Here is a 24,733-nt window from a genome sequence, read left to right on the forward strand (position 1 = left end):
CAAACACCAGTATTTTATCAATTTCTATGTTAAAATAGAAAATATCCACATATATCCATGTTTATGGCTAATATTCATAGGACATCTTGCTGTCTGTAAAATAAAGAAACATGTTACCATTTTGAAACAAGCATTTATGCATCTACCATACAGCTATTCATTAAATTCAGTATATATATCCCATTTTGTCCCTTAGATGTCTGGCATTGTATTGTATCTTAATAGGAATACAGTATATTTCATATTTCTAATAATTTTTGAATGCATGAAACACCAGATGCAGGTCTGAAATGAAGTAAATAATGTTAAAAATGTCAAACATTTATTCATCTCTTTGCAGATATTCATTTAATTTTTTACAAGTCTGAAAGGCATTTCTTAAATCCATGTACAGATATTTATACAGTCTGAGGTATATATATTTAATGTTTGAAAACTATATATATATATATATATATATATATATATATATATATATATATATATATATATATATATATTCCCCAGGTGTAATGGCTCATGGACTCTCACAAAAATGTATGTTTTCCTGATTCATTTCTTTCATGGTGGTAAGGGTAAACAAGAAACCAACTTTTACTTAATGTATATACAATTTATTTCTGGTGGGAGTTATAGTTTGCACCACATTTTTTCTACTTCCTAATTCTTAGCTATATGCAAGACTGGCATACCAGAGAGGTGGGAGGGATTTAAGGAACCCATATTTTTTCTTTCATGATTCAGATAGAGCATGCAATTTTAAGCAACTTTCTAATTTACTGCTATTAATTTTTCTTTGTTCTCTTGCTATCTTTATTTAAAAAAGAAGGCATCTAAGCTTTTTTTTTTTTTTGGTTCAGACTCTGTACAGCACGTTTCTATTGGTGGATGAATGAATCCACCAATGAGCATGTACAAACCAGGTTGTTCACCAAAAATGGGCCGGCATCTAAACTTACATTCTTGCATTTCAAATAAAGATACCAAGAGAATAAAGAAAATTTGATAATAGGAGTAAATTAGAAAGTTACTAAAAATGTCATGCTCTATCTCAGTGTTTTTTAACCAGTGTGCCATGAGAGATCCTCAGGTGTGCCACGGCAGACTGACAACAGTGTGACATATTTTTTAAACTTTGCTTGTTTTTTACTCCCAGTGCAGGGGTAGTTTGTAGGAGGCATGGCATAACAGCACAATACATACAGTATGTGTGTGTTTGTGTGTATGTGTATATATATATATGCTGTATTAGGCTACAATGTGTAAATTTTTAAAAAATTTTGGGATGGTGGTGTGCCCCAGGATTTTTTAATGTAAAAAAGTGTGCCACGGCAAAAAAAGGTTAAAAATCACTGCTCTATCTGAATCACAGAAGAAAAAAAATTGGGTTCAGTGTCCCTTTAATTACTCTTAGAATTTTGGAAGTCCTTTGCCTCCTCTGAGTGGCCAAGAGTTGAATCCCAGGAGTAATGGCTCATGTTCTCTCACTAGACATAAATTTATCTGGAAAGCGTTGTTTAGGAATATTGGAGAAGAACAAAAAAGTTGCATAGTGGAATTATTTGAACATCCTAGTGTGTTGACAACCTAGTTTGTGGTGGATTTTGGTGTTGTGTTTTCACCCCAAATAAAGGGGTTGATCACAATTCTTTAGAAAAAATATTTTCTACAGAAAATCTCCATTAAATTCTACAGGTAGTTTTGTACATAAATCATTTGAGAATTTTTTCTAAAGGATTGCGATTGGTCCCAAAGATAGAAATGAGACACTGCAAAAATCTACTCTAAGAATGAAGAATATGCTAGATTACAAATGTGTATAGAGTGTGAAGAAATGTATTTAAAATTTTAGATTTTGTTTTTATTTTTGATTCCATAAGCAAATAAAGAAACCTTTATTATACAGTTACTTCAGTTTCTTAACATGTTAGTGCACCTTTTAACAATATCTTGTTCTGTTTGTGTTTTTTTTTTATTATTTATAAAAAAAATGTTATGTTAGTTTTTAAATTACCTTGCCTAACAATATTTTTTGTCTGACAAAAACTTTTTCTTTTTTTTCCTCCTTCTAGGGAGAAAAAAATCAAAGTGCAAGATATAAAAAATAACATTAAGGAAGCTATAGAGGTAAGAACCCCCGTCTGCACACTTTAAAGCTTATAAGCTTAATAACGTTTTAGTTTCGTTGGTCTTTTTATGTATTTATTTATTTTTTCTCCCACTTCTAGACTATAGTTGCAGCAATGAGCTGTTTATCACCTCCAGTTGAACTAGCAAATCCAGACAACCAGTTCCGAATTGACTACGTCTTAAGTTTACCAAGTCATAAAGATTTTGACTTCTCACCAGTAAGTTCAAGGGTTGTCTCTTGAGGGGTTTTGCTTCATTTAAACACCAATCTTTTTGTGCTAGTGGATGTCATTTTTTTATATCTTGCTTGACCACTAAAGCTTGCGCTAAAAAATAAATCATAGAATCATATGAGTGTGAAATAAAAATACCATCTCTCATACCATCACAGATCTTTTAAATTTTAGCTAAAATATGTATGTAATCCCTTTTTCAAATATATCAGTATCTACTTTTTCTTCTCTGTACAGTTTTGCAGGGTGATTGCAAGATGAAAACATGTTTTTTTTTTTTACTGCAAAGAAAGATACAAACTAATTTCCTTTTTTTATTAGAGACACAGTTTACTGTAAAAAAATATTTTCTTTCTTGTGGTGGTGGAAGTCCACAATTCCTTACTGGTACAAATACATCACCTGGCTACTAGGAGGCGGCAAAGACACCCTACACCAAGAGCTTTAATATCCCTCCTAGTTCCCTGATTCTCCCAGGATTTCTTTGCCTCGTTCAAGGAGAAGGCGAAGATAGAAGTGTTAAGGATTTTATTAAAGATTTGCAGGGATATTAATCAAAAAATTTTTTCTCATAAGGCAGGCACAATTTGGAAGAGAGGGACATAGTAGAGTACTGGCTGTGCAATGTAAATCTCCTTGCAGGAGTTGTGACCACAAATATGCCACAGGTGTCCCTTAGCCTTCTCCTGTTTGGCCATGAAGATGTACTCCCTCCATATATCCTCTACTGTATGTTACAGTACTGGATGGGCAATCTACTGTTCCTGTATACTGTATTCAGGGTAAAATCAGTGGAGAGATCAGCTACGGGGTAGGTATCTATCTCTTTTTACAGCACATAGGCTGTTAGCAGGCACACTGTGAAGTGTTCATCATAGCCACTATTATACAATTCTGTGCAGTTTTAAATTATAGTTACAGACCGTATACTATTCTAAATTAAGTCTCTGTGGGCAAACGTTTGTTATTTTGTGTTGTGTACTGTGCCCATCTCCTGTTTCATTTTCATTTCTCTGAAGCGTTTTGGCTACCATAAGGGGGGATTTTCACGTAAGTATCTGTATACCCCACTTGATAAACTTAAGGAAAAACATAATTTATGCTTACCTAATAAATTCTTTTCTTTCTTGGCAGTGGACTCATACTGTAAAAATAACTATTGCAAAGAGGTGACGCCACTTCGATAATAGATTCGGCTTGCCTGCGGCTGTTATTGACAAATTAATGCAAGCTCAAGCTTCAGTCTGCTTTTCGGATTTTGCAGCCCCTGCCTCAGGCTTTTCTTCCTCAGTACTTGAAAGCTGTGAGTCTCATGGTGGCAGCATCAGCGCCATCTAATTTGCAAAGTATATTTTGTGTCCACAGCAGTTATTTGTCCTAAAGCAGTAAAATTAAGACTATAACAACCTATTCCAATGAATCCAACTAAATACTTTAATTAGACCATCTTGCTTTCCTTCTATTGGCAGTGACAATTCACGAGAACATTCTTAACCTATGGGAATTACTCTACCTGGCCACCAGGATGAGGCAAACACAGCTATAACATACCCCTCCTACTTCTCATACCCTCCCAGCAGTTCTTTGCCTCATTTCATGAAGGTAGGCAGAGAGAGGTGCCATATAAAGAAGAATGTTTAACATGGATTGGCTTTCATTGAGAGTCAGGGATCATATAACCTTATAAATCTCAATATTGAGTATATACCAGCATTGGTGTATATGTATATATGTACCGTATATAAATACTGGTTGATGCTGGGTCTCCCATGCCTCTTTCCAGTCTAACCTAAATCCCCTGTCTGATAATATGGTGTGTCCCCTCTCTGATGGCAACTTGTCTAATAGAGAGGTGGTGTTGAGTCTTGTCCCTGTGTCTAAAAAAAAATTCACTGTGCACATTCCAGCCCCTTTAAAGCAGGCAGTAACATGCGATAAGCAGACCGGTGTACTGGGTATCCAGCCATATTTCAGGCATACGGCTGAGAGTTGTGCGTTTCAGGCACGCTGGTGTGCAGGACTGAGACAAACATTTTGTCCTAATGTATGGACCCTACGACACCCAGACTCACAGAGGTGTTTATAATACGGCGTACCAGACCTAGTTACCTGTCCGGTTACTTAAAGGGATGCTGAACCCAAATTTTTTCTTTCATGATTCAGATAGAGCATGAAATTTTAAGCAACTTTCTAATTTACTCCTACTATTTCTTCTATAAGGTACGACGAGTCCACAGATTCATCCTTTACTTGTGGGATATTATCCTTCTGCTAACAGGAAGTGGCAAAGAGCACCACAGTAGAGCTGTCTATATAGCTCCTCCCTTAGCTCCACCCCCCAGTCATTCTCTTTTCCTAATCTAAGTACTAGGAAGGTGAAAGAGGTGATATAATATTAGTTTTTAATTTCTTCAAGCAAGAGTTTGTTGTTTTAAATGGTACCGGTGTGTACTATTTACTCTCAGGCAGCAGATGGATGAAGACTTCTGCCTGGAGGAGGATGATCTTAGCATTTGTCACTAAGATCCAGAGCAGTTCCCACTTTAGTGTGAGGAACGTTTTCATGCTATACAGCAGTGAGGTATGTTCAGTCACTTTTTCTGGAGAGACTGTGTATTTCAGAAAGGCTGACAGTATCCCCATGAGGGTAAGGGTAAGCAGTAATCCTAAGAGCTATAAGGGGCTAATTAAAAAATGGTTGACACTGAGTTTTTGAATGTTTGTGGGCAAACGTTTTGTGAACTGGGAGTGCTGTTAACGTTTTTTTTGGCAATTTTGAGGGTACACTTGGCTTATTTTTTGGGTCTCAGAACCCATATGGCTAGTTTAAAACCGCTCTGGTGCGGTTCTTTGAGGCTGTAAAGACATAGAGTGAGATGGGCGGGGCCTATTTTCGCGCCTCAGATGCGCAGTTCTATTCACTTAGCAAGCAGCAAGCTCCAACTCCTGAGGGCCCTTGTGGAAATTTTGGGCCAAATCGAAGCTTTAACCCCATTTTTTTCAATCCCTGAGGGCAGGTAGGCGCCACAGCAGGGCTGTGACGAGGTGCTGGGGGTGTTTTTTTTTAGGCCTTATTATCAATCCGGTTTGCACAATAAAGGGTTAAATGTTTGTTTTTCGTGTGGGGCAAACTTAACTACAGAAATTGAGTCTGATATCAAAAATTTGAAGATTGGTGCATTTTAAAGCAGTTTTGCAGAACGTGTATGCTTTGTTTCTCTTAAAGGCGCAGTACCGTTTTTTAAGATTGTTATTTCTTTCACGTAATTAGCAAGAGTCCATGAGCTAGTGACGTATGGGATATACATTCCTACCAGGAGGGGCAAAGTTTCCCAAACCTCAAAATGCCTATAAATACACCCCTCACCACACCCACAATTCAGTTTTACAAACTTTGCCTCCCGTGGAGGTGGTGAAGTAAGTTTGTGCTAGATTCTACATTGATATGCGCTTCACAGCAGGCTGGAGCCCGGTTTTCCTCTCAGAGTGCAGTGAATGTCAGAGGGATGTGAAGAGAGTATTGCCTATTTGAATTCAATGGTCTCCTTCTACGGGATCTATTTCATAGGTTCTCTGTTATCGGTCGTAGAGATTCATCTCTTACCTCCCTTTTCAGATCGACGATATACTCTTATATACCATTACCTCTACTGATTCTCGTTTCAGTGCTGGTTTGGCTATCTACTATATGTAGATGAGTGTCCTGGGGTAAGTAAGTCTTATTTTTTGTGACACTCTAAGCTATGGTTGGGCACTTTTATATAAAGTTCTAAATATATGTCTTTAAACTTATATTTGCCTTGATTCAGGATGATCAATATTCCTTATTTCAGACAAGTCAGTTTCATTATTTGGGTTAATGCATATGAATAATCAATTTTTTCTTACCTTAAAATTTTTTTCAAATTGACTGTTTTTCCCTGTGGGCTGTTAGGCTCGCGGGGGCTGAAAATGCTTCAATTTATTGCGTCATTCTTGGCGCGGACTTTATTGGCTCAAAATGTTTTTGGTCATTTCCGGCGTCATACTTAACGCCAGAAGTTGTTCGTGATTGCGTCATTTTTTGACGTTTTGCGCCAAAAATGTCAGCGTTACCGGATGTTTTTAAGAAAATGTTTCCCATATCAGACACCATGCGGGACTCGTGGCAGACGGTCCCTAAGGTGGAGGGAACTATTTCTACCCTGGCTAAGCGTACAACTATACCTATTGAGGACAGTTGTGCTTTCAAAGATCCTATGGATAAAAAAATAAGAGGGTCTCCTAAAGAAAATATTTGTTCATCAGGGTTTTCTTCTCCAACCTATAGCGTGCATTGTTCCTGTAACTACTGCAGATGCTTTTTGTTTTTAGGCTCTGGAGGAGGCTTTTCAGGTTGAGACCCCCTTACATGATATTCTGGATAGAATTGGGGCGCTCAAGCTAGCTAATTCTTTCATTACAGATGCCGCTTTTCAACTGGCTAAATTAGCGGCAAAGAATTCAGGTTTTGCCATTTTAGCGCGTAGAGCGTTATGGCTTAAGTCCTGGTCTGCTGATGTGTCATCAAACTCTAAGCTTTTAGCTATCCCTTTCAAAGGTAAGACCCTATTCGGGCCAGAACTGAAAGAGATCATTTCAGACATCACTGGAGGGAAAGGCCATGTCCTTCCTCAGGATAAGACAACATGAGGACCAAACAAAATAATTTTTGTTTCTTTCGAAACTTCAAAGGTAGTCCCTCTACCTCTTCCCCTGCTGCAAAACTAGAGGGGAATTTTGCTCAATCCAAGTCAGTCTGGAGACCTAACCAGACTTGGAACAAAGGTAAACAGGCCAAGAAGCCCGCTGCTGCCACCAAGACAGCATGAAGGGGTAGCCCCCGATCCGGGACCGGATCTAGTAGGGGGGCAGACTTTTTCTCTTTGCTCAGGCTTGGACAAGAGACGTTCAGGACTCCTGGGCTTTAGAAATCGTAACCCAGGGGTATCTTCTAGATTTCAAAGATTCTCCTCCAAGGGGGAGATTCCATCTTTCTCAATTGTCTGCAAACCAGACAAAAAGAGAGGCGTTCTTACGCTGTGTAGAAGACCTATATACCATGGGAGTGATCCGCCCATTTCCGAAAACAGAACAGGGGCAGGGGTTTTACTCCAATCTGTTTGTGGTTCCCAAAAAAGAGGGAACCTTCAGACCAATTTTAGATCTCAAGATCCTAAACAAATTCCTCAGAGTCCCATCCTTCAAGATGGAGACCATTTGGACAATTTTACCGATGATCCAGGAGGGTCAATATATGACCACCGTGGACTTAAAGGATGCGTACCTACGCATCCCTATCCACAAAGATCATCACCAGTTCCTTAGGTTCGCCTTTCTGGACAAGCATTAAAAGTTTGTGGCTCTTCCCTTCGGGTTGGCCACAGCTCCCAGAAATTTCACAAAGGTGCTAGGGTCCCTTGTGGCGGTTCTAAGGCCGTGGGGCATAGCAGTGGCGCTTTATCTGGACGATATCTTAATTCAGGCGTCGACTTAGCAACTAGCCAAGTCTCACACGGACATCATGTTGTTTTTTCTAAGATCTCACGGGTGGAAGATGAGCATAAAAAAGAGTTCAATTATCCCTCTTACAAGAGTTCATTCCTGGGAACTGTGATAGATTCGGTGGACATGAAAATTTTTCTGACGGAGGTCCGGAAATCAAAGATTTTAACCACCTGCCGAGCTCTTCATTCCATTCCTCGGCCGTCAGTGTCTCAGTGTATGGAGGTAATCGGACTAATGGTAGCAGCAATGGACATAGTTCCGTTTGCTCGCTTGCATCTCAGACCACTGCAACTATGCATGCTCAAACAGTGGAATGGGGATTATGCAGATTTATCTCCTCAGATAAATCTGGATCAAGAGACCAGAGACTCTCTTCTTTGGTGGTTGTCACAGGATCATCTGTCCCAGGGAATGTGTTTCCGCAGGCCAGCGTGGGTCATAGTGACGACGGACGCCAGCCTATTGGGCTGGGGTGCAGTCTGGAATTCCCTGAAAGCACAGGGTTTGTGGAATCAGGAGGCGGCTCTCCTTCCGATAAATATTCTAGAACTGTGAGCGATATTCAACGCGCTTCAGGCGTGGCCTCTGCCAGATTCATAAGATTCCAGTCAGACAATATCACGACTGTAGCATATATCAATCATCAGGGGGAACAAAGAGTTCTCTAGCGATGATAGAGGTTACCAAAATCATTCGATGGGCAGAGACTCACTCTTGCCATCTATCAGCAATCTATATCCCAGGAGTGGAGAACTGGGAAGCGGATTTTCTAAGTTGTCAGACTTTTCATCCGGGGGAGTGGGAACTCCATCCGGAGGTGTTTGCACAATTGATTCAGCAATGGGGCACACCAGAATTGGATCTGATGGCGTCTCGTCAGAACGCCAAACTTCCTTGTTACGGGTCCAGTTCAAGGGATCCTCAGGCAGTACTGATAGATGCTCTAGCAGTACCCTGGTCGTTCAACCTGGCTTATGTGTTTCTTCTCCTTCCTCGTTTGATTGCCAGAATCAAACAGGAGAGAGCTTCAGTGATTTTGATAGCACCTGCGTGGCCACGCAGGACTTGGTATGCAGACCTGGTGGACATGTCATCTCTTCAACCATGGACTCTGCCACTGAGACAGGACCGTTCCAGCATCCAAATCTAGTTTCTCTTCGGCTGACTGCCTGGAGATTGAACGCTTGATTTTATCCAAGCGGGGTTTCTGAGTCGGTCCTAGATACCTTGATTCAGTCTCGAAAGCCTGTCACTAGGAAAATGTATCATAAGATATGGCGTAAATATCTTTATTGGTGCAAATCCAAAGGCTACTCAAGTTCAGGATTCCTAGGATTTTGTCCTTTCTCCAAGAAGGATTGGAGAAGGGGCTCTCAGCTAGTTCCTTAAAGGGACAGATATCTGCTTTATCAATTCTACTTCACAAGCGTCTGGCAGATGTTCCTGTGTTTAAACCTGTTGCTCCGCCATGTAGTTTGAATTTAGTTTTTAAAGTTCTTCAAGGTGTTCCGTGTGAACCTATGCATTCCATAGATATTAAGCTTCTATCTTGGAAAGTTCTGTTTTTAGTTGCTATCTCTTCGGCTCGAAGAGTTTCTGAACTATCTGCATTGCAATGCGACTCGCCTTATCTTGTTTTCTATGCTGATAAGGTAGTTTTGCGTACCAAACCTGGATTCCTTCCTAAGGTTGTTACTAATAGGAATATCAATCAGGAAATTGTTGTTCCTTCTCTGTGTCCTAATCCTTCCTCTAAGGAGCGGCGTCTGTTGCACAACTTGGACGTGGTTCGCGCTTTGAAGTTTTACTTGCAAGCGACCAAAGATTTCCGTCAAACATCTTCTTTGTTTGTTGTCTATTCTGGAAGACGTAGAGGTCAAAAGGCTACGGCTACCTCTCTTTCTTTCTTTTTGGCTAAAAAACACATCATCCGTTTGGCATACGAGACTGCTGGACAGCAGCCTCCTGAAAGAATTACAGCTCACTCTACTAGAGCGATGGCTTCCACATGGGCTTTTGAAAATGATGCTTCTGTTGAACAGATTTGTAAGGCTGCGACTTGGTCTTCGCTTCATACCTTTTCCAAATTTTCCAAATTTGATACTTTTGCTTCTTCGGAGGCTATTTTTGGGAGAAAAGTTCTTCAAGCAGTGGTGCCTTCTGTTTAACCATCTGTCTTGTCCCTCCCGTTCATCAGTGTCCTGTAGCTTTGGTATTGTATCCCACAAGTAAAGGATGAATCCGTGGACTCGTCGTACCTTATAGAAGAAAAGTAAATTTATGCTTACCTGATAAATTTCTTCTATGGTACGACGAGTCCACGGTTCGCCCTGTCATTTTAAGACAGATTATATTTTTTGATTTTAAACTTCAGTCACCTCTGCATCTTTTTAGTTTCTCCTTTTTCTTCCTATACCTTTGGTTGAATGATTGGGTGGTGGAGCTAAGGGAGGAGCTATATAGACAGCTCTGCTGTGGTGCTCTTTGCCACTTCCTGTTAGCAGGAGGATAATATCCCACAAGTAAAGGATGAATCCGTGGACTCGTCGTACCATAGAAGAAATTAATTTATCAGGTAAGCATAAATTTACTTTTTTTCTTCTTTCTCTTGCCATCTTTATTTTAAAAGCAGGAATGTAAATGTTAGCAGCCAGCCCATTTTAGGTTCAGCACCATGGATAGCGCTTGCTTATTGGAGGCTTGCATTTACCCACCAATAAGAATGCATAACCCAGGTTCTCAACCAAAAATGGGCCAGCTCCTATGCATCACATTCCTGCTTTTTAAATAAAGATAGCAAGAGAACAAAGAAAAATTGATAATAGGAGTAAATTAGAAAGTTGCTTAAAATTGCATGCTCTATCTGAATCATAAAAGAAAAAAAATTTGGCTTTAATATCTTGCTGGAACGCCCACCATTTGGTGGGATAGTGACACTGCTATAGCCTGCAGGCCTTTAACTGATACAGGCCGCAATGCTGGACGGAGAAGCTGATGTAGGTATTTTACTTTCCTCTCGTTGCACCTTTCAACAAATACATCCCATCTCTTCCCTCACATTTTCCTCATTCGAAACCCACATGATTTGCTTATTCTCTCCTCTTTCTATATGTGTTGCAGTCATATACCGTCCCCTGGCTCCTCAACTCAATTTCTAGATCACTTGGCTGCCTGGCTACTTTATTTCCTTTCCTCAGACACCCCTTCCCTCATTCTTGGCGACTTCAACATCCCTCTTGACAATCCCACTGCCTCATCTGTAAAACCAACTTCTGCAACTCACTTCCTCTTTCGGTTTATCACAATGGACTGATTCTCCCACTCACACAGACGGTCACTCCCTTGACCTGATCTTTAGCTGTCGATGCACTCCCTCAAACTTCACAAACTCCCCCTTTCTGACCACCATCTCCTTACTTGCAACATATCATCCCTCCCTACAACTCTCCCTCCTTCTACTCCTCACACCAAACTTCACAGAAGCATTATGTCATTAGATAAGCAACAGCTTGCTAGTTCCCTCAAACATCTCCTCTCATCCTTCTCCTCCTTTTCCTTCCCTGACCAATCTATCTGCCACTATAATTCCACCCTTACATCCGTCCTTGACAATCTGGCCCCTCTTACCATAGCTCGGAAATCACACACTCATCCTCAGCCCTGGCATACTCCTCTGACACGGTACCTACCCAGATGTTCCCATACTGCTGAGTGGCACTGGAGAAAATCTAGGAGTTCAGCTAATTTTCAACATTACAAATTCATCTTGAATTCCTACTATTCTGCCCTTAATCTCCATAAGCAACACTACTTCTCTACTCTTATCTCTAATCTTTCTTCAAACCCAAAACGTCTGTTCTCCACTTTCAATACCCTTCTCTGCCCTCCCCCACCTCCTAATACAACTTCTCTGTCAGCTCAAGACTTTGCCAGCCACTTCAATAACAAAATCGACTCCATCAGAAATGAAATCAGCTCTCAACATAATTCCATTCTCTCACCCCCTCAAATGCTCTCAATCAACCACTACCCACATAACCTTAAACTTAGCTCATTCTCCCCTGTTACTGAGGAAGAAGTTTTGGCACTTATACTGCGCTCTCACCTCACTACCTGTCCTTTTGACCTTATCCCCTCACAGCTACTACCCTCCCTCTCTGCTAACCTTACCCCTATACTCACACACACGCTTTCAAAGTCTCCCTCAGGACCGGTATATTTCCCTCATCACTGAAACATGCACTGGTCACACCTATCCTCAAAAAACCTTCCCTTGATCCTACCTCCCCATCCAACTACCGCCCTATTTCCCTCCTCCCTCTTGCCTCAAAGCATCTCGAAAAACTAGTTTATGCACGCCTATCCCATTTCCTTACAATAAACTCCCTCCTTGACCCACTGCAATCTGGATTTTGTAACTATCACTCCACAGAGACAGCTATTGTTAAGGTTACCAACGACCTATTTACAGCAAAATCAAAAGGCAACTTTTCTCTGCTTATCCTCTTTGATCTGTCCGCAGCCTTTGACACTGTTGACCACCTTCTTTTGCTCCAAACCCTCCAATCCTACGGCATCTGTGACACAGCCCTCTCGTGGCTCTCTTCCTACCTGTCAAACCGTACCTTTTAGTGTAGCCTTCTCTGGGGCCTCCTCTGTCCCGTCACCACTTTCTGTCTGAGTACCGCAAGGCTCTGTCCTCGGTCCCCTTCTCTTCTCAATCTACACGTCATCACTAGGTTTCCTAATAAAGTCCCACGGTTTACAATATCACTTGTATGCCGACAACACCCAAATCTACTTCTCTGCACCAGACCTATCTCCTTCCTTGCTAACCTGTGTCACTAACTGTCTTTCTCACATCTCTAACTGGATGTCCTCTCACTACCTCAAGCTAAATCTCTCCAAAACTGAGCTCCTTATTTTCCCCCCTTCTTCAAAAATCTCCACCCCCAATCTCTCTATAACTGTCGACAACTCCATCATTATCCCTACCCCACATGCCTGATGTCTCAGGGTCACATTTGACTCGGTTCTTTCACTCACATTCAGTCCTTGGCTAAAGCCTGCCGCTTCCACGTTGAACACATCTCTTAAATTGGACACTTCCTTAGACAAGACACAACTAAGATTTTAATCCACTCTCTCATTCTTTCCCACCTCGATTACTGCAACTCTGTCCTCTCTGGTCTCCCCACCTGCCACCTAGCTCCTTTACAATCCATAATGAATGCCTCTGCCAGACTCATCTTCCTTACACGTCGCTCTTCATCTACTGCACCTCTTTGCCAATCCCTTCATTGCCTTCCTCTTGCCTCTAGTATGTTACAAAATTCTCACTGTAACATACGAAGACCTCAACTGCACTGCTCCCCCCTATATCTCAGACCTTGTCTCTCCCTCTCCCTCCCGTCCCCTTCGCTATGCTCATGACCTACTCTCCTCCTCTCGTCACCTCATCACACTCCGGTTTACAGGACTTCTCCAGACTGGCTGCCATCTTGTGGAACTCTCTGCCTCGCTCCACAAGAGACTCTTCTAGTTTTGAAAGCTTCAAGCACTCCCTAAAGACTCTACTGTTCAGGGATGCATACAACCTATGCTAACCTTTCTTTATACCAGTTCGTCTCCTCCATTGCTATCCCCTGAACCCCCTTAGCATGTAAGCCTAAGAGTCCAGCTGTTTGTATATCACCTTCTACTACAACAGTGCAACTCTTGGCAGGGCCCTCTACCCATTTGATCCCTGTAATTGTTTTGTTGTACTCTGCATTTGTTTATAGCGCTGATGAATCTGTTGGCGCTCTATAAATAACCGATATTAATGCTGTGAAGCTCACGATTGTTGCTGCAAACGTCATTACACACCACAAAATCATGGATGACTCTATTCTATAAGGTTTTTTTTGTTTGTTTTTTTAGAGTTTTCTTTTGGCAACTGATTTTTTCCCTTTCCATTTAGCCGTTTGCTTGTTGTTTCGTCGTGTAACTTCTGTTTTATTTTACTGCAGTTATGGAGCGATCTCTCTGTTTCTAAATCTGCCTTAGAAGCTGGGTCACCTCAACAATATTCTACCAGTGTTAAATGTTTGTATTGTAGATAAGTTTCGGTTGTTCCTCCTGCTTAACCTATGCAATACTTGTAGTTATATTTTAATGCATTCTGACCATTCTGGTGCTGCTTTTGCCTTTAAAGGTTTTACTGGTCCTTCTGTTTTTTTCCTTACAGTATAATCCTACTACCCTGGGGTTAGGGATTTTATCAAATCCACTGTGTCTGAAATATTGGTAGTCATGCCTCTAAGTAAGCGTATAAGGTCTGTTCAGAATTTACCTTCTTTCTGAGTGAGTTTATAATCATGAAGCTGCTGTATTCTTGAAGGAGGAGGTTTGTTCAGATGATCAGAGCGCTTCTTCACATCCTTTTATTCTTTTAAAATTGAGCATATCCGTTCACTTTTAAAAGAAGCTTTGCTTCAGAGGTTAAATATCCTAAAGTAGATGGGGATTTGCTTGTTAATAGTTTAGATACTGTTTTAGATCCTATGACTAAATCTCCAGATGTATTTTCTATCTTTGATGCAGTCTCTGAGAGTATTTCCAGAGATTGGGCTAAACCTGGTATTCCTTTTAATCCTTCGGCAAGGTGTAAGAAAATGTATACATTACATGTTTCTAATATTGAGCTTTGGGAAACTATTCCCAAAGTGTATGGGGCCTATTCTATTTTGGCTATGTGTACTACTATTCCTTTGCAAGGTAGTTCTTCATTTAAAGGCCCTTTAGATAGGAAGTTAGAATCCCTACATAGGAAAGCTTTTCAGCACTCTGAGTTGACCAAATTGGCAGCTGAATAGTAATAGTTATTATTATTATTACTAAAATAAATGGTACACATTTTAATAACCTCAAAAGACCGAAGGCCTGCATCGACCCTGCCGGATATGAAACTGTGACCCTTGGATCTTAGAACAAGCTTTTGTAGTCGGGGCATTTACCAACTGATCTACTTCACCGGCCAAACGTAGGGCAGAAAAAAAACTTTTACCCCCTCCAGATATAGTGGAGATAATAGAAATCAAAACAAATTATTATCCTAATAAGATAGAGATAATAAAATATATTTAGACCATGTCAAAATTCAAGCTCTTCTAAATAGAAAAGCTAAAAACAAAGATTTGAAAATAATCTTAAATGACAACAAATATAGTATCATAAATAAAATCAATACATTTCAAAGTAAATAAACAGTGTTATATACTTCAGAATCTGAAAACTGCTTATACTAACTGTCCAACAATAAAGTTGAGAGAGCAGCAATGACAATCATAGATATAGCTGCACTAAGAATATAAACAGTATGTAAATATGCTCTTTTAAGATAAGATTGAAACTTAAAAAGATCCTGAAAATAAGTACTAACTTTCATAGAAATAGTAGTACATTCCCAAAAAAGGAATACGGTTTAAACCATTCTAGCAAACATATCATAGATAGTATCTAGAATAGGAAAAAAACCTCAGGAGCAATTTAAAGAAATATTTTAATGAATATAACATCTTTAATAGGAGGACTAGACTCCTAATACCTAAAATTATCAAAACTTCCACAATAAAGACCAACATTTTTTCAAATATAAAGTTGATTTTGTCAAATACAGTCTCTCTCTGATGCAGGATCCTTCGAGCCAAAGAAATACTTATCAGTAGAAAAAAATAAGTTTGCTGTCAAAACAAAATTTATTAAATCTTATAACGGTTTTGGAAAGACCTTATAATATGATTTAGGGCTGCAACTAACGATTATTTTCATAATCTATTAATCGGCCGATTATTTTTTCGATTAATCGACTAATCGGATAAAAAAAGAATCAATAATAGTTTTCTATGTTGTAAATAAAATCCACATAATGAGTGTTACAAATATAATCTTCAGACGAAAACTTTACATTAACACAACTGTTTCTTCAATTTTTAAGCAGCAGAGCACAGTTTTATAATTAAACAAAACAAAACCACAAACTGTTTGAAAAGAGGTAGAACTAGAGTTAGACTATCACTGTTAATAACTTTCTGTTATTCACTCTTTCAGAAACTTTGCATTGAAATGCAAAAATCTCAACCTGTCCACATGCTGGTTCTCTGTTTGCAGCTATATTTCCTGCAGCAGAGAAAAGGCTGTTGAGGTGTATACATAGGGTTTTGCCAATTTCACCAAAGTGGGATATTTATCTTTGTTAGCTCTCCACCAATGCTAAGTGTTTTCTACCTTGGCAAGGGGCTTTTCAATAAAGTAACCCTTGACTTCATTCTAACATAAAAATATCTTGAATATCTATATGCAATGGTAAATAACCAGCTATAAGGTTAGGGGAAATATCTAGTCCGCTCTAAAAATAACGAATACATACTTATAAAGGTTGAATCTGGTACATATTATCACAATTTATTAAAAATATAAAAAAAAACAATAAAAAACACGATCAAAAGCGCTAAGGACTGTATATCAATAACAGGACAAAGCCTTACACATTTATTTTTACAGTACATATAATCAGCAATAGCAAGCAATACGCTAATAATTGTGCAAACAGATAATAGTGCACATCAATTTAAATAACTCCCATCAATCTAGGGGCAAGGTGTAAACAAGCAGCTTGGCACTATATCATGAAAAGCATAGTTCCAAATCACCAGATTTAATATAAACAATCCAAATGATGACTATTATATCTGGGTTGCACATAAGCCAGGGGTAGTTGTAAACGTATACTGTCCTGAAAAAGTGAAAAGTAGACGTCCTTTAGTCTAAGGACATAACCATAAAACACAATACCATATGCAGGAGTTCATTGGAGTGAAGCAGCTGGTGTTGTGCACAGACCAACTAATTGCAAACCAACTAATCGATTAATCGATTATGAGATTTGTTGACAGCTATTTTCATAATCGATTATTATTGATTATGCCGATTAGTTGTTGCAGCTCTAATATGATTTCAGTAATAACATGTGAAATCTGCAGAATTAATCAGCTACTTTAAACTGAAAAATTAAAAACAGTAAATGTTTTTGTACATATAGAAACAATATCAGCATGAAATAAGATAAATAAATGCCAAATAATTGAGCTGAAGAGAATAACATCAGCTTGACAATAAAAAACATACTTGGCTTGTTGAAGAAATGTGTTCAGGGATTCTTAGTTTCTACAGTAACCTCAGAGTCAGGATGAGTCTTGCAAAATGTAATAGGAAAAAAAATTAACATTTAAACAAAATATTCAATTTCCTCATATAGCAGTTTCAGGAATGGGAAAAAAATGCTTATGCTAAAAAAAAAAAAAAAAGGCAATAAATCAAACAGCATAGCTCTCTAATATAAAGAGAGCAAGAAGAATAAAAGGAAGTGGGGTAAAAAAAAAAAAATATATATATATATATATATATATATATATATATATATATATATATATATATATATATATATATATATATAAAAATATATATATATGTATATATATATATATGTATAAATTATTTTTTTTCCTCTTGTAAGGTGTATCCAGTCCACGGATCATCCATTACTTGTGGGATATTCTCATTCCCAACAGGAAGTTGCAAGAGGACACCCACAGCAGAGCTGTTATATAGCTCCTCCCCTAACTGCCATATCCAGTCATTCTCTTGTGCAACTCTCAACAAGCATGGAGGTAGTAAGAGAGAGTGGTGAAAAATAGTTTTTTTTCTTCAATCAAAAGTTTATTTTTAAATGGTACCGGAGTTGTACTATTTTATCTCAGGCAGTAAATAGAAGAAGAATCTGCCTGAGTTTTCTATGATCTTAGCAGGTTGTAACTAAGATCCATTGCTGTTCTCACATATGTCTGAGGAGAGAGGTAACTTCAGCGGGAGAATGGCGTGCAGTTTACTCTGCTGTGAGGTATGTGCAGTTACAATTTTTTTCTAGAATTGGAAATGCTAGAAAATGCTGCTGATACCGGATTAATGTAAGTAAGCCTGAATACAGTGATTTAATAGCGACTGGTATCATGCTTATTCTCAGGGGTAATACCCTTATAAAAATGCAATATAAAACGTTTGCTGGCATGTTTAATCGTTTTTATATATGCTTTGGTGATAAAACTTTATTGGGGCCTAGTTTTTTCCACATGGCTGGCTTTATTTTTGCCTAGAAACAGTTTCCTGAGGCTTTCCACTGTTGTAGTATGAGTGGGAGGGGCCTATTTTAGCGCTTTTTTTTGCGCAGTTAAAATTACAGACTGAGACATCCAGTTTTCATCAGAAGTCCCCTGAATGCTACAGGACATCTCTAAAGGGCCCAAAGTCGTTTATTGGGGAAGGTAGGGCCACAGCAGAGCTGTGGCAGTTTGTTGTGACTGTTAAAATAACGTCTAAATCGTTTTTTTTATTCGTTTTTTGAACTAAGGGGTTAATCATCCATTTGCAAGTGGGTGCAATGCTCTGTTAGCTTATTGCATACACTGTAAAAATTTCGTTTGATTTACTGCCTTTTTTCACTGGTTTTTTTGACAAAATTTGATTCTCTTAAAGGCACAGTACCGTTTTTTTTATATTTGCTTGTTAACTTGATTTAAAGTTTTATCCAAGCTTGCTAGTCTCATTGCTAGTCTGTACAAACATGTCTGACATAGAGGAAACTCCTTTATGTTTAAAAGCCATGGTGGAACCCCCCTCTTAGAATGTGTACCAAATGTACTGATTTCACTTTAAGCAATAAAGATCATATTTTGTCTTTAAAAAATTTATCACCAGAGGAATCTGATGAGGGGGAATTTATGCCGACTAACTCTCCCAACGTGTCGGATCCTTTGACTCACGCTCAAGGGACTCACGCACAAATGGCGCCAAGTACATCTAGGGCGCCAATAGCGATTACTTTACAAGACATGGCGGCAGTCATGGATAATACACTGTCAGCGGTATTTGCCAGACTACCTGAATTTAGAGGTAAGCGAGATAGCTCTGGGGTTAGACGAAATGCAGAGCATAGTGACGCTTTAAGAACCATGTCTGATACTGCCTCACAATATGCAGAAGCTGAGGAAGGAGAGCTTCATTCTGTGGGTGATGTTTCTGACTCAGGAAAGATACCTGATTCTGATATTTCTACATTTAGATTTAAGCTTGAACACCTCCGCGTATTGCTCAGGGAGGTTTTAGCTGCTCTGAATGACTGTGACACAATTGCAGTGCCAGAGAAATTGTGTAGACTGGATAAATACTATGCAGTGCCGGTGTGTACTGATGTTTTTCCAATACCTAAAAGGTTTACAGAAATTATTACTAAGGAATGGGATAGACCAGGTGTGCCGTTCTCTTCCCCCTCCTATTTTTAGAAAAATGTTTCCAATAGACGCCACCACACGGGACTTATGGCAGACAGTCCCTAAGGTGGAGGGAGCAGTTTCTACTCTAGCAAAGCGTACTACTATCCCTGTCGGACAGTTGTGCTTTTTCAGATCCAATGGATAAATAAATTAGGTTACCTTAAGAAAATGTTTATTCAACAAGGTTTTATCCTACAGCCCCTTGCATGCATTGCTCCTGTCACTTCTGCTGCGGCGTTCTGGTTTGAGTCTCTGGAAGAGGCTTTACAGGTAGCGACTCCATTGGATGACATACTTGGCAAACTTAGAGCACTTAAGCTAGCCAATTCTTTTGTTTCTGATGCCATTGTTCATTTGACTAAATTAACGGCTAAGAATTCTGGTTTTGATATACAGGCACGCAGGGCGCTATGGCTTAAATCATGGTCAGCTGATGTGACTTCAAAATCTAAGCTGCTTAACATTCCCTTCAAGGGGCAGACCCTATTCGGGCCTGGTTTGAAGGACATTATTGCTGATATCACTGGAGGAAAAGGACATGCCCTTCCTCAGGACAGGTCTAAAGCAAGGGCCAAACAGTCTAATTTTCGTGCCTTTCGAAACTTCAAGGCAGGTACGGCATCAACTTCCTCTAATGCAAAACAAGAGGGAACTTTTGCTCAGTCCAAGACGGTCTGGAGGCCAAACCAGACCTGGAACAAAGGTATCAGGCCAAAAAGCCTGCTGCTGTCTCTAAGACAGCATGAAGGAACGGCCCCCTATCCGGTAACGGATCTAGTAGGGGGCAGACTTTCACTCTTCGCCCAGGCGTGGGCAAGAGATGTTCAGGATCCCTGGGCGTTGGAAATTATATCCCAGGGATATCTTCTGGACTTCAAAGCTTCCCCCCCAAAAGGGAGATTTCACCTTTCACAATTATCTGCAAACCAGATAAAGAGAGAGGCATTCTTACACTGTATACGAGACCACCTAGTTATGGGAGTGATCCATCCAGTTCCAAAGGAGGAACAGGGACAGGGTTTTTACTCAAATCTGTTTGTGGTTCCAAGAAAAGAGGGAACCTTCAGACCAATTTTGGATCTAAAGATCTTAAACAAATTCAATCATTCAAGATGGAGACTATTCGTACCATCCTACCTATGATCCAGGAGGGTCAATATATGACTACAGTGGATCTAAAGGATGCTTATCTTCACATTCCGATACACAAAGATCATCATCTGTTTCTCAGGTTTGCCTTTCTAGACAGGCATTACCAGTTTGTAGCTCTTCCCTTTGGATTAGCTACAGCCCCAAGAATCTTTACGAAGGTTCTAGGGTCGCTTCTGGCGGTCCTAAGGCCGGGTGCATAGCAGTGGCCCCTTATTTAATTGAAATAAATTTTTATTAATCACACTCCTCCATCAATAACATCACAAAAAAAAAAAAAAAAAAAGAATGAAAAGGTACAGACTTTCAATCATTAGAGAACATCAGTGGCCCCTTATTTAGACGACATCCTGATACAGGCGTCAAACTTCCAAATTGCCAAGTCTCATACGGACGTAGTACTGACATTTCTGAGGTTGCATGGGTGGAAAGTGAACGAGGAAAAGAGTTCTCTATCCCCACTCACAAGAGTTTCCTTCCTAGGGACTCTGATAGATTCTGTAGAAATGAAAATTTACCTGACGGAGTCCAGGTTATCAAAGCTTCTAAATTCCTGCCGTGTTCTGTATTCCATTCCGCGCCCTTCGGTGGCTCAGTGTATGGAAGTAATCGGCTTAATGGTAGCGGCAATGGACATAGTGCCGTTTGCACGCTTACATCTCAGACCGCTGCAACTATGCATGCTCAGTCAGTGGAACGGGGATTACACAGATTTGTCCCCTCTACTAAATCTGGATCAAGAGACCAGGGATTCTCTTCTCTGGTGGCTATCTCGGGTCCATCTGTCCAAAGGTATGACCTTTCGCAGGCCAGATTGGACAATTGTAACGACAGATGCCAGCCTTCTAGGTTGGGGGGCAGTCTGGAACTCCCTGAAGGCTCAGGGATCGTGGACTCAGGAGGAGACACTCCTTCCAATAAATATTCTGGAACTGAGAGCGATATTCAATGCTCTTCAGGCTTGGCCTCAGCTAGCGACAATGAGGTTCATCAGATTTCAGTCAGACAACATCACGACTGTGGCTTACATCAACCATCAAGGGGGAACAAGGAGTTCCCTAGCGATGTTAGAAGTCTCAAAGATAATTCGCTGGGCAGAGATTCGCTCTTGCCACCTATCAGCTATCCATATCCCAGGTGTAGAGAACTGGGAGGCGGATTTTATAAGTCGTCAGACTTTTCATCCGGGGGAGTGGGAACTCCATCCGGAGGTGTTTGCTCAATTGATTCATCGTTGGGGCAAACCAGAACTGGATCTCATGGCGTCTCGCCAGAACACCAAGCTTCCTTGTTACGGATCCAGGTCCAGGGATCCCAAGGCGACGCTGATAGATGCTCTAGCAGCGCTTTGGTCTTTCAACCTGGCTTATGTGTTTCCACCGTTTCCTCTGCTCCCTCGACTGATTGCCAAGATCATGCAGGAGAGAGCATCAGTGATTTTGATAGCGCCTGCGTGGCCACGCAGGACCTGGTATGCAGATCTAGTGGACATGTCATCCTTTCCACCATGGACTCTGCCTCTGAGACAGGACCTTCTACTTCAGGGTCCTTTCCACCATCCAAATCTAATTTCTCTGAGACTGACTGCATGGAGATTGAACGCTTGATTTTATCAAAGCGTGGCTTCTCAGAGTCAGTTATTGATACCTTAATACAGGCACGAAAGCCTGTCACCAGGAAAATTTATCATAAGATATGGCGTAAATATCTTTATTGGTGTGAATCCAAGGGTTACTCATGGAGTAAGGTCAGGATTCCCAGGATATTATCCTTTCTCCAAGAAGGTTTGGAAAAAGGATTGTCAGCTAGTTCCTTAAAAGGACAGATCTGTCTTTTCTTTTGCACAAGCGTCTGGCGGATGTTCCAGACGTTCAGGCATTTTGTCAGGCTTTAGTTAGAATCAAGCCTGTGTTTAAACCTGTTGCTCCGCCATGGAGCTTAACTTTGGTTCTTAAGGTTCTTCAAGGAGTTCCGTTTGAACCTCTTCATTCCATAGATATCAAACTTTTATCTTGGAAAGTTCTTTTTTTGGTAGCTATTTCCTCAGCTCGTAGAGTCTCCGAGTTATCTGCCTTACAATGTGATTCTCCTTATCTGATTTTGCATTCGGATAAGGTAGTCCTGCGTACCAAACCTGGGTTTTTACCTAAGGTGGTATCTAACAAGAATATCAATCAAGAGATTGTTGTTCCATCCTTGTGTCCTAATCCTTCTTCAAAGAAGGAACGTCTATTACACAATCTGGACGTGGTTCGTGCTTTAAAGTTTTACTTACAAGCTACTAAAGATTTCCGTCAAACATCTGCTTTGTTTGTTGTCTACTCTGGACAGAGGAGAGGTCAAAAGGCTTCGGCAACCTCTCTTTCTTTTTGGCTAAGAAGCATAATCCGCTTAGCCTATGAGACTGCTGGACAGCAGCCTCCTGAAAGAATTACAGCTCATTCTACTAGAGCTGTGGCTTCCACTTGGGCCTTTAAAAATGAGGCATCAATAAAGACGCAGGAAATGACGAAACTTGCGCAACTTCGCACCAAGTATGATGCAATAAATAACAGCATTTTGCGTCCACGCGAGCCTAGATTTGTCTGCAAAAATTAAGGAAAAACAAGTCAAATTGGTGAAATAAAGACTGAAACCCCAGGTAAGAAAAAAAGTTTAACTAAATTTCCTTTAACATGATTCTCATACTGAAACTGCTAGACTGCAAAAGGGAAATATACCTGACTCATAGCAAATATAAGTAAACACATATATTTAAAACTTTACAATATAACATAAAGCACCAAACATAGCTTAGAGTGTCTTAAACAAATGACACATGCTTACCAGAAGACAGCCATCCACATATAGCAGACGGCCAAACCATTACTGAAAAATATCAGCAGAGGTAATGGTATACAAGTATATCGTCGAGTCAAATTGGTGAAATAAAGACTGAAACCCCAGGTAAGAAAAAAAGTTTAACTAAATTTCCTTTAACATGATTCTCATACTGAAACTGCTAGACTGCAAAAGGGAAATATACCTGACTCATAGCAAATATAAGTAAACACATATATTTAAAACTTTACAATATAACATAAAGCACCAAACATAGCTTAGAGTGTCTTAAACAAATGATACATGCTTACCAGAAGACAGCCATCCACATATAGCAGACGGCCAAACCATTACTGAAAAATATCAGCAGAGGTAATGGTATACAAGTATATCGTCGATCTGAAAAGGGAGGTAGAGAATGAATCCCTACGACCGATAACAGAGCCTTTGAAAAGATTTCCCATGAGTGAAACCATAAAATCAACAGGCGATACGCTCTTCACATTCCTCTGACAAACACTGTACTCTGAGAGGAATTGGGCTTCAAAATGCTTAGAAGCGCCTCACATAGAAGAAATCAAGCACAAACTTACTTCACCACCTACTCAGGAGGCAAAGTTTGTAAAACGAAGGAATGAGTGTGGTGGGAGGTGTATTTATAGGCATTTTGAGGTTTGGGAAACTTTGCCCCCTCCTGGTAGGAATGTATATCCCATATGTCACTAGCTCATGGACTCTTGCCACTTACATGAAAGAAATATTAATAATCTAATTCTGTGTTTTGTGCTCTAATATCTGAATTCACACTCTCTAGAGATAAGGTTACAGTCACATTACCCAATTGTTAGTCGTGTGAGTTATTGGGTTCCCAGGACACCCTTATTCAAAACTCATGGTGATGGCTGTATTGTAAATCTCGTGTGGTGTAGGCAGGATTTGGGGGTTTATTTTGTGTCCCTTTAGGTCCATGTAGAAGTAATTATGTAAGGGAACAGAGGCTGATTGCTATTAACCCCTTCATGCCCACACTCTCCCCATTGTCATGGCTGGGCAGATAGTCTTAGCCGTCAGTCCTAATCCCAAAAATGCTTCGGAGAGATCTTTGCATTATTTGGATGATATTAGAATGTCGAAGTATTATGTTGACACTGCTAAAGATTTCAGGTAAACTTCTAGTTTTTAACTTTTCTGGTTCTTGGAAAGGGCAGAAATTATTATTTTATTTTTTTTGGCTTCTTGGTTGAAACGTCTGATTCATAAGGCTTATTTGGAGGCAAGTCAGCTGCCTCCTAAACAGATTGCTGCTTATTTTACTAGATCAGTTGCCTCTTCTTGTGCTTTCAAAAATGACCAAATTTGCAGGCAGCTACTTCGTACTCTTTGCATACTTTTACTTTACCATTTTGTTTCCTCTGTGGCAGCATTTAGTAGGAATGTCCTTCAGGCGGTTATCTCAGCTTAATTAATTTTTGCCTTTGGATAAATTTTAATTTTGCATTAAAAAAA

General features: G+C 39.9%; 1 protein-coding gene across 2 annotated transcripts in view; it reads left to right on the forward strand.

Moving 5' to 3' along the window:
• GNAS (GNAS complex locus) overlaps positions 1-24,733 on the forward strand; it is a 1,129,774-nt gene that overhangs the window by 673,666 nt on the left and 431,375 nt on the right. For both annotated transcript variants that reach the window (XM_053705050.1, XM_053705108.1), the window contains exons 3-4: positions 2,073-2,127; positions 2,229-2,348. In XM_053705050.1, the coding sequence (XP_053561025.1) occupies positions 2,073-2,127; positions 2,229-2,348 (175 nt within the window). The remainder of the gene's footprint in view (positions 1-2,072; positions 2,128-2,228; positions 2,349-24,733) is intronic.

The sequence above is a fragment of the Bombina bombina genome, chromosome 1 (assembly GCF_027579735.1).
Source record: "Bombina bombina isolate aBomBom1 chromosome 1, aBomBom1.pri, whole genome shotgun sequence".
Taxonomy (NCBI): Eukaryota; Metazoa; Chordata; class Amphibia; order Anura; family Bombinatoridae; genus Bombina; species Bombina bombina.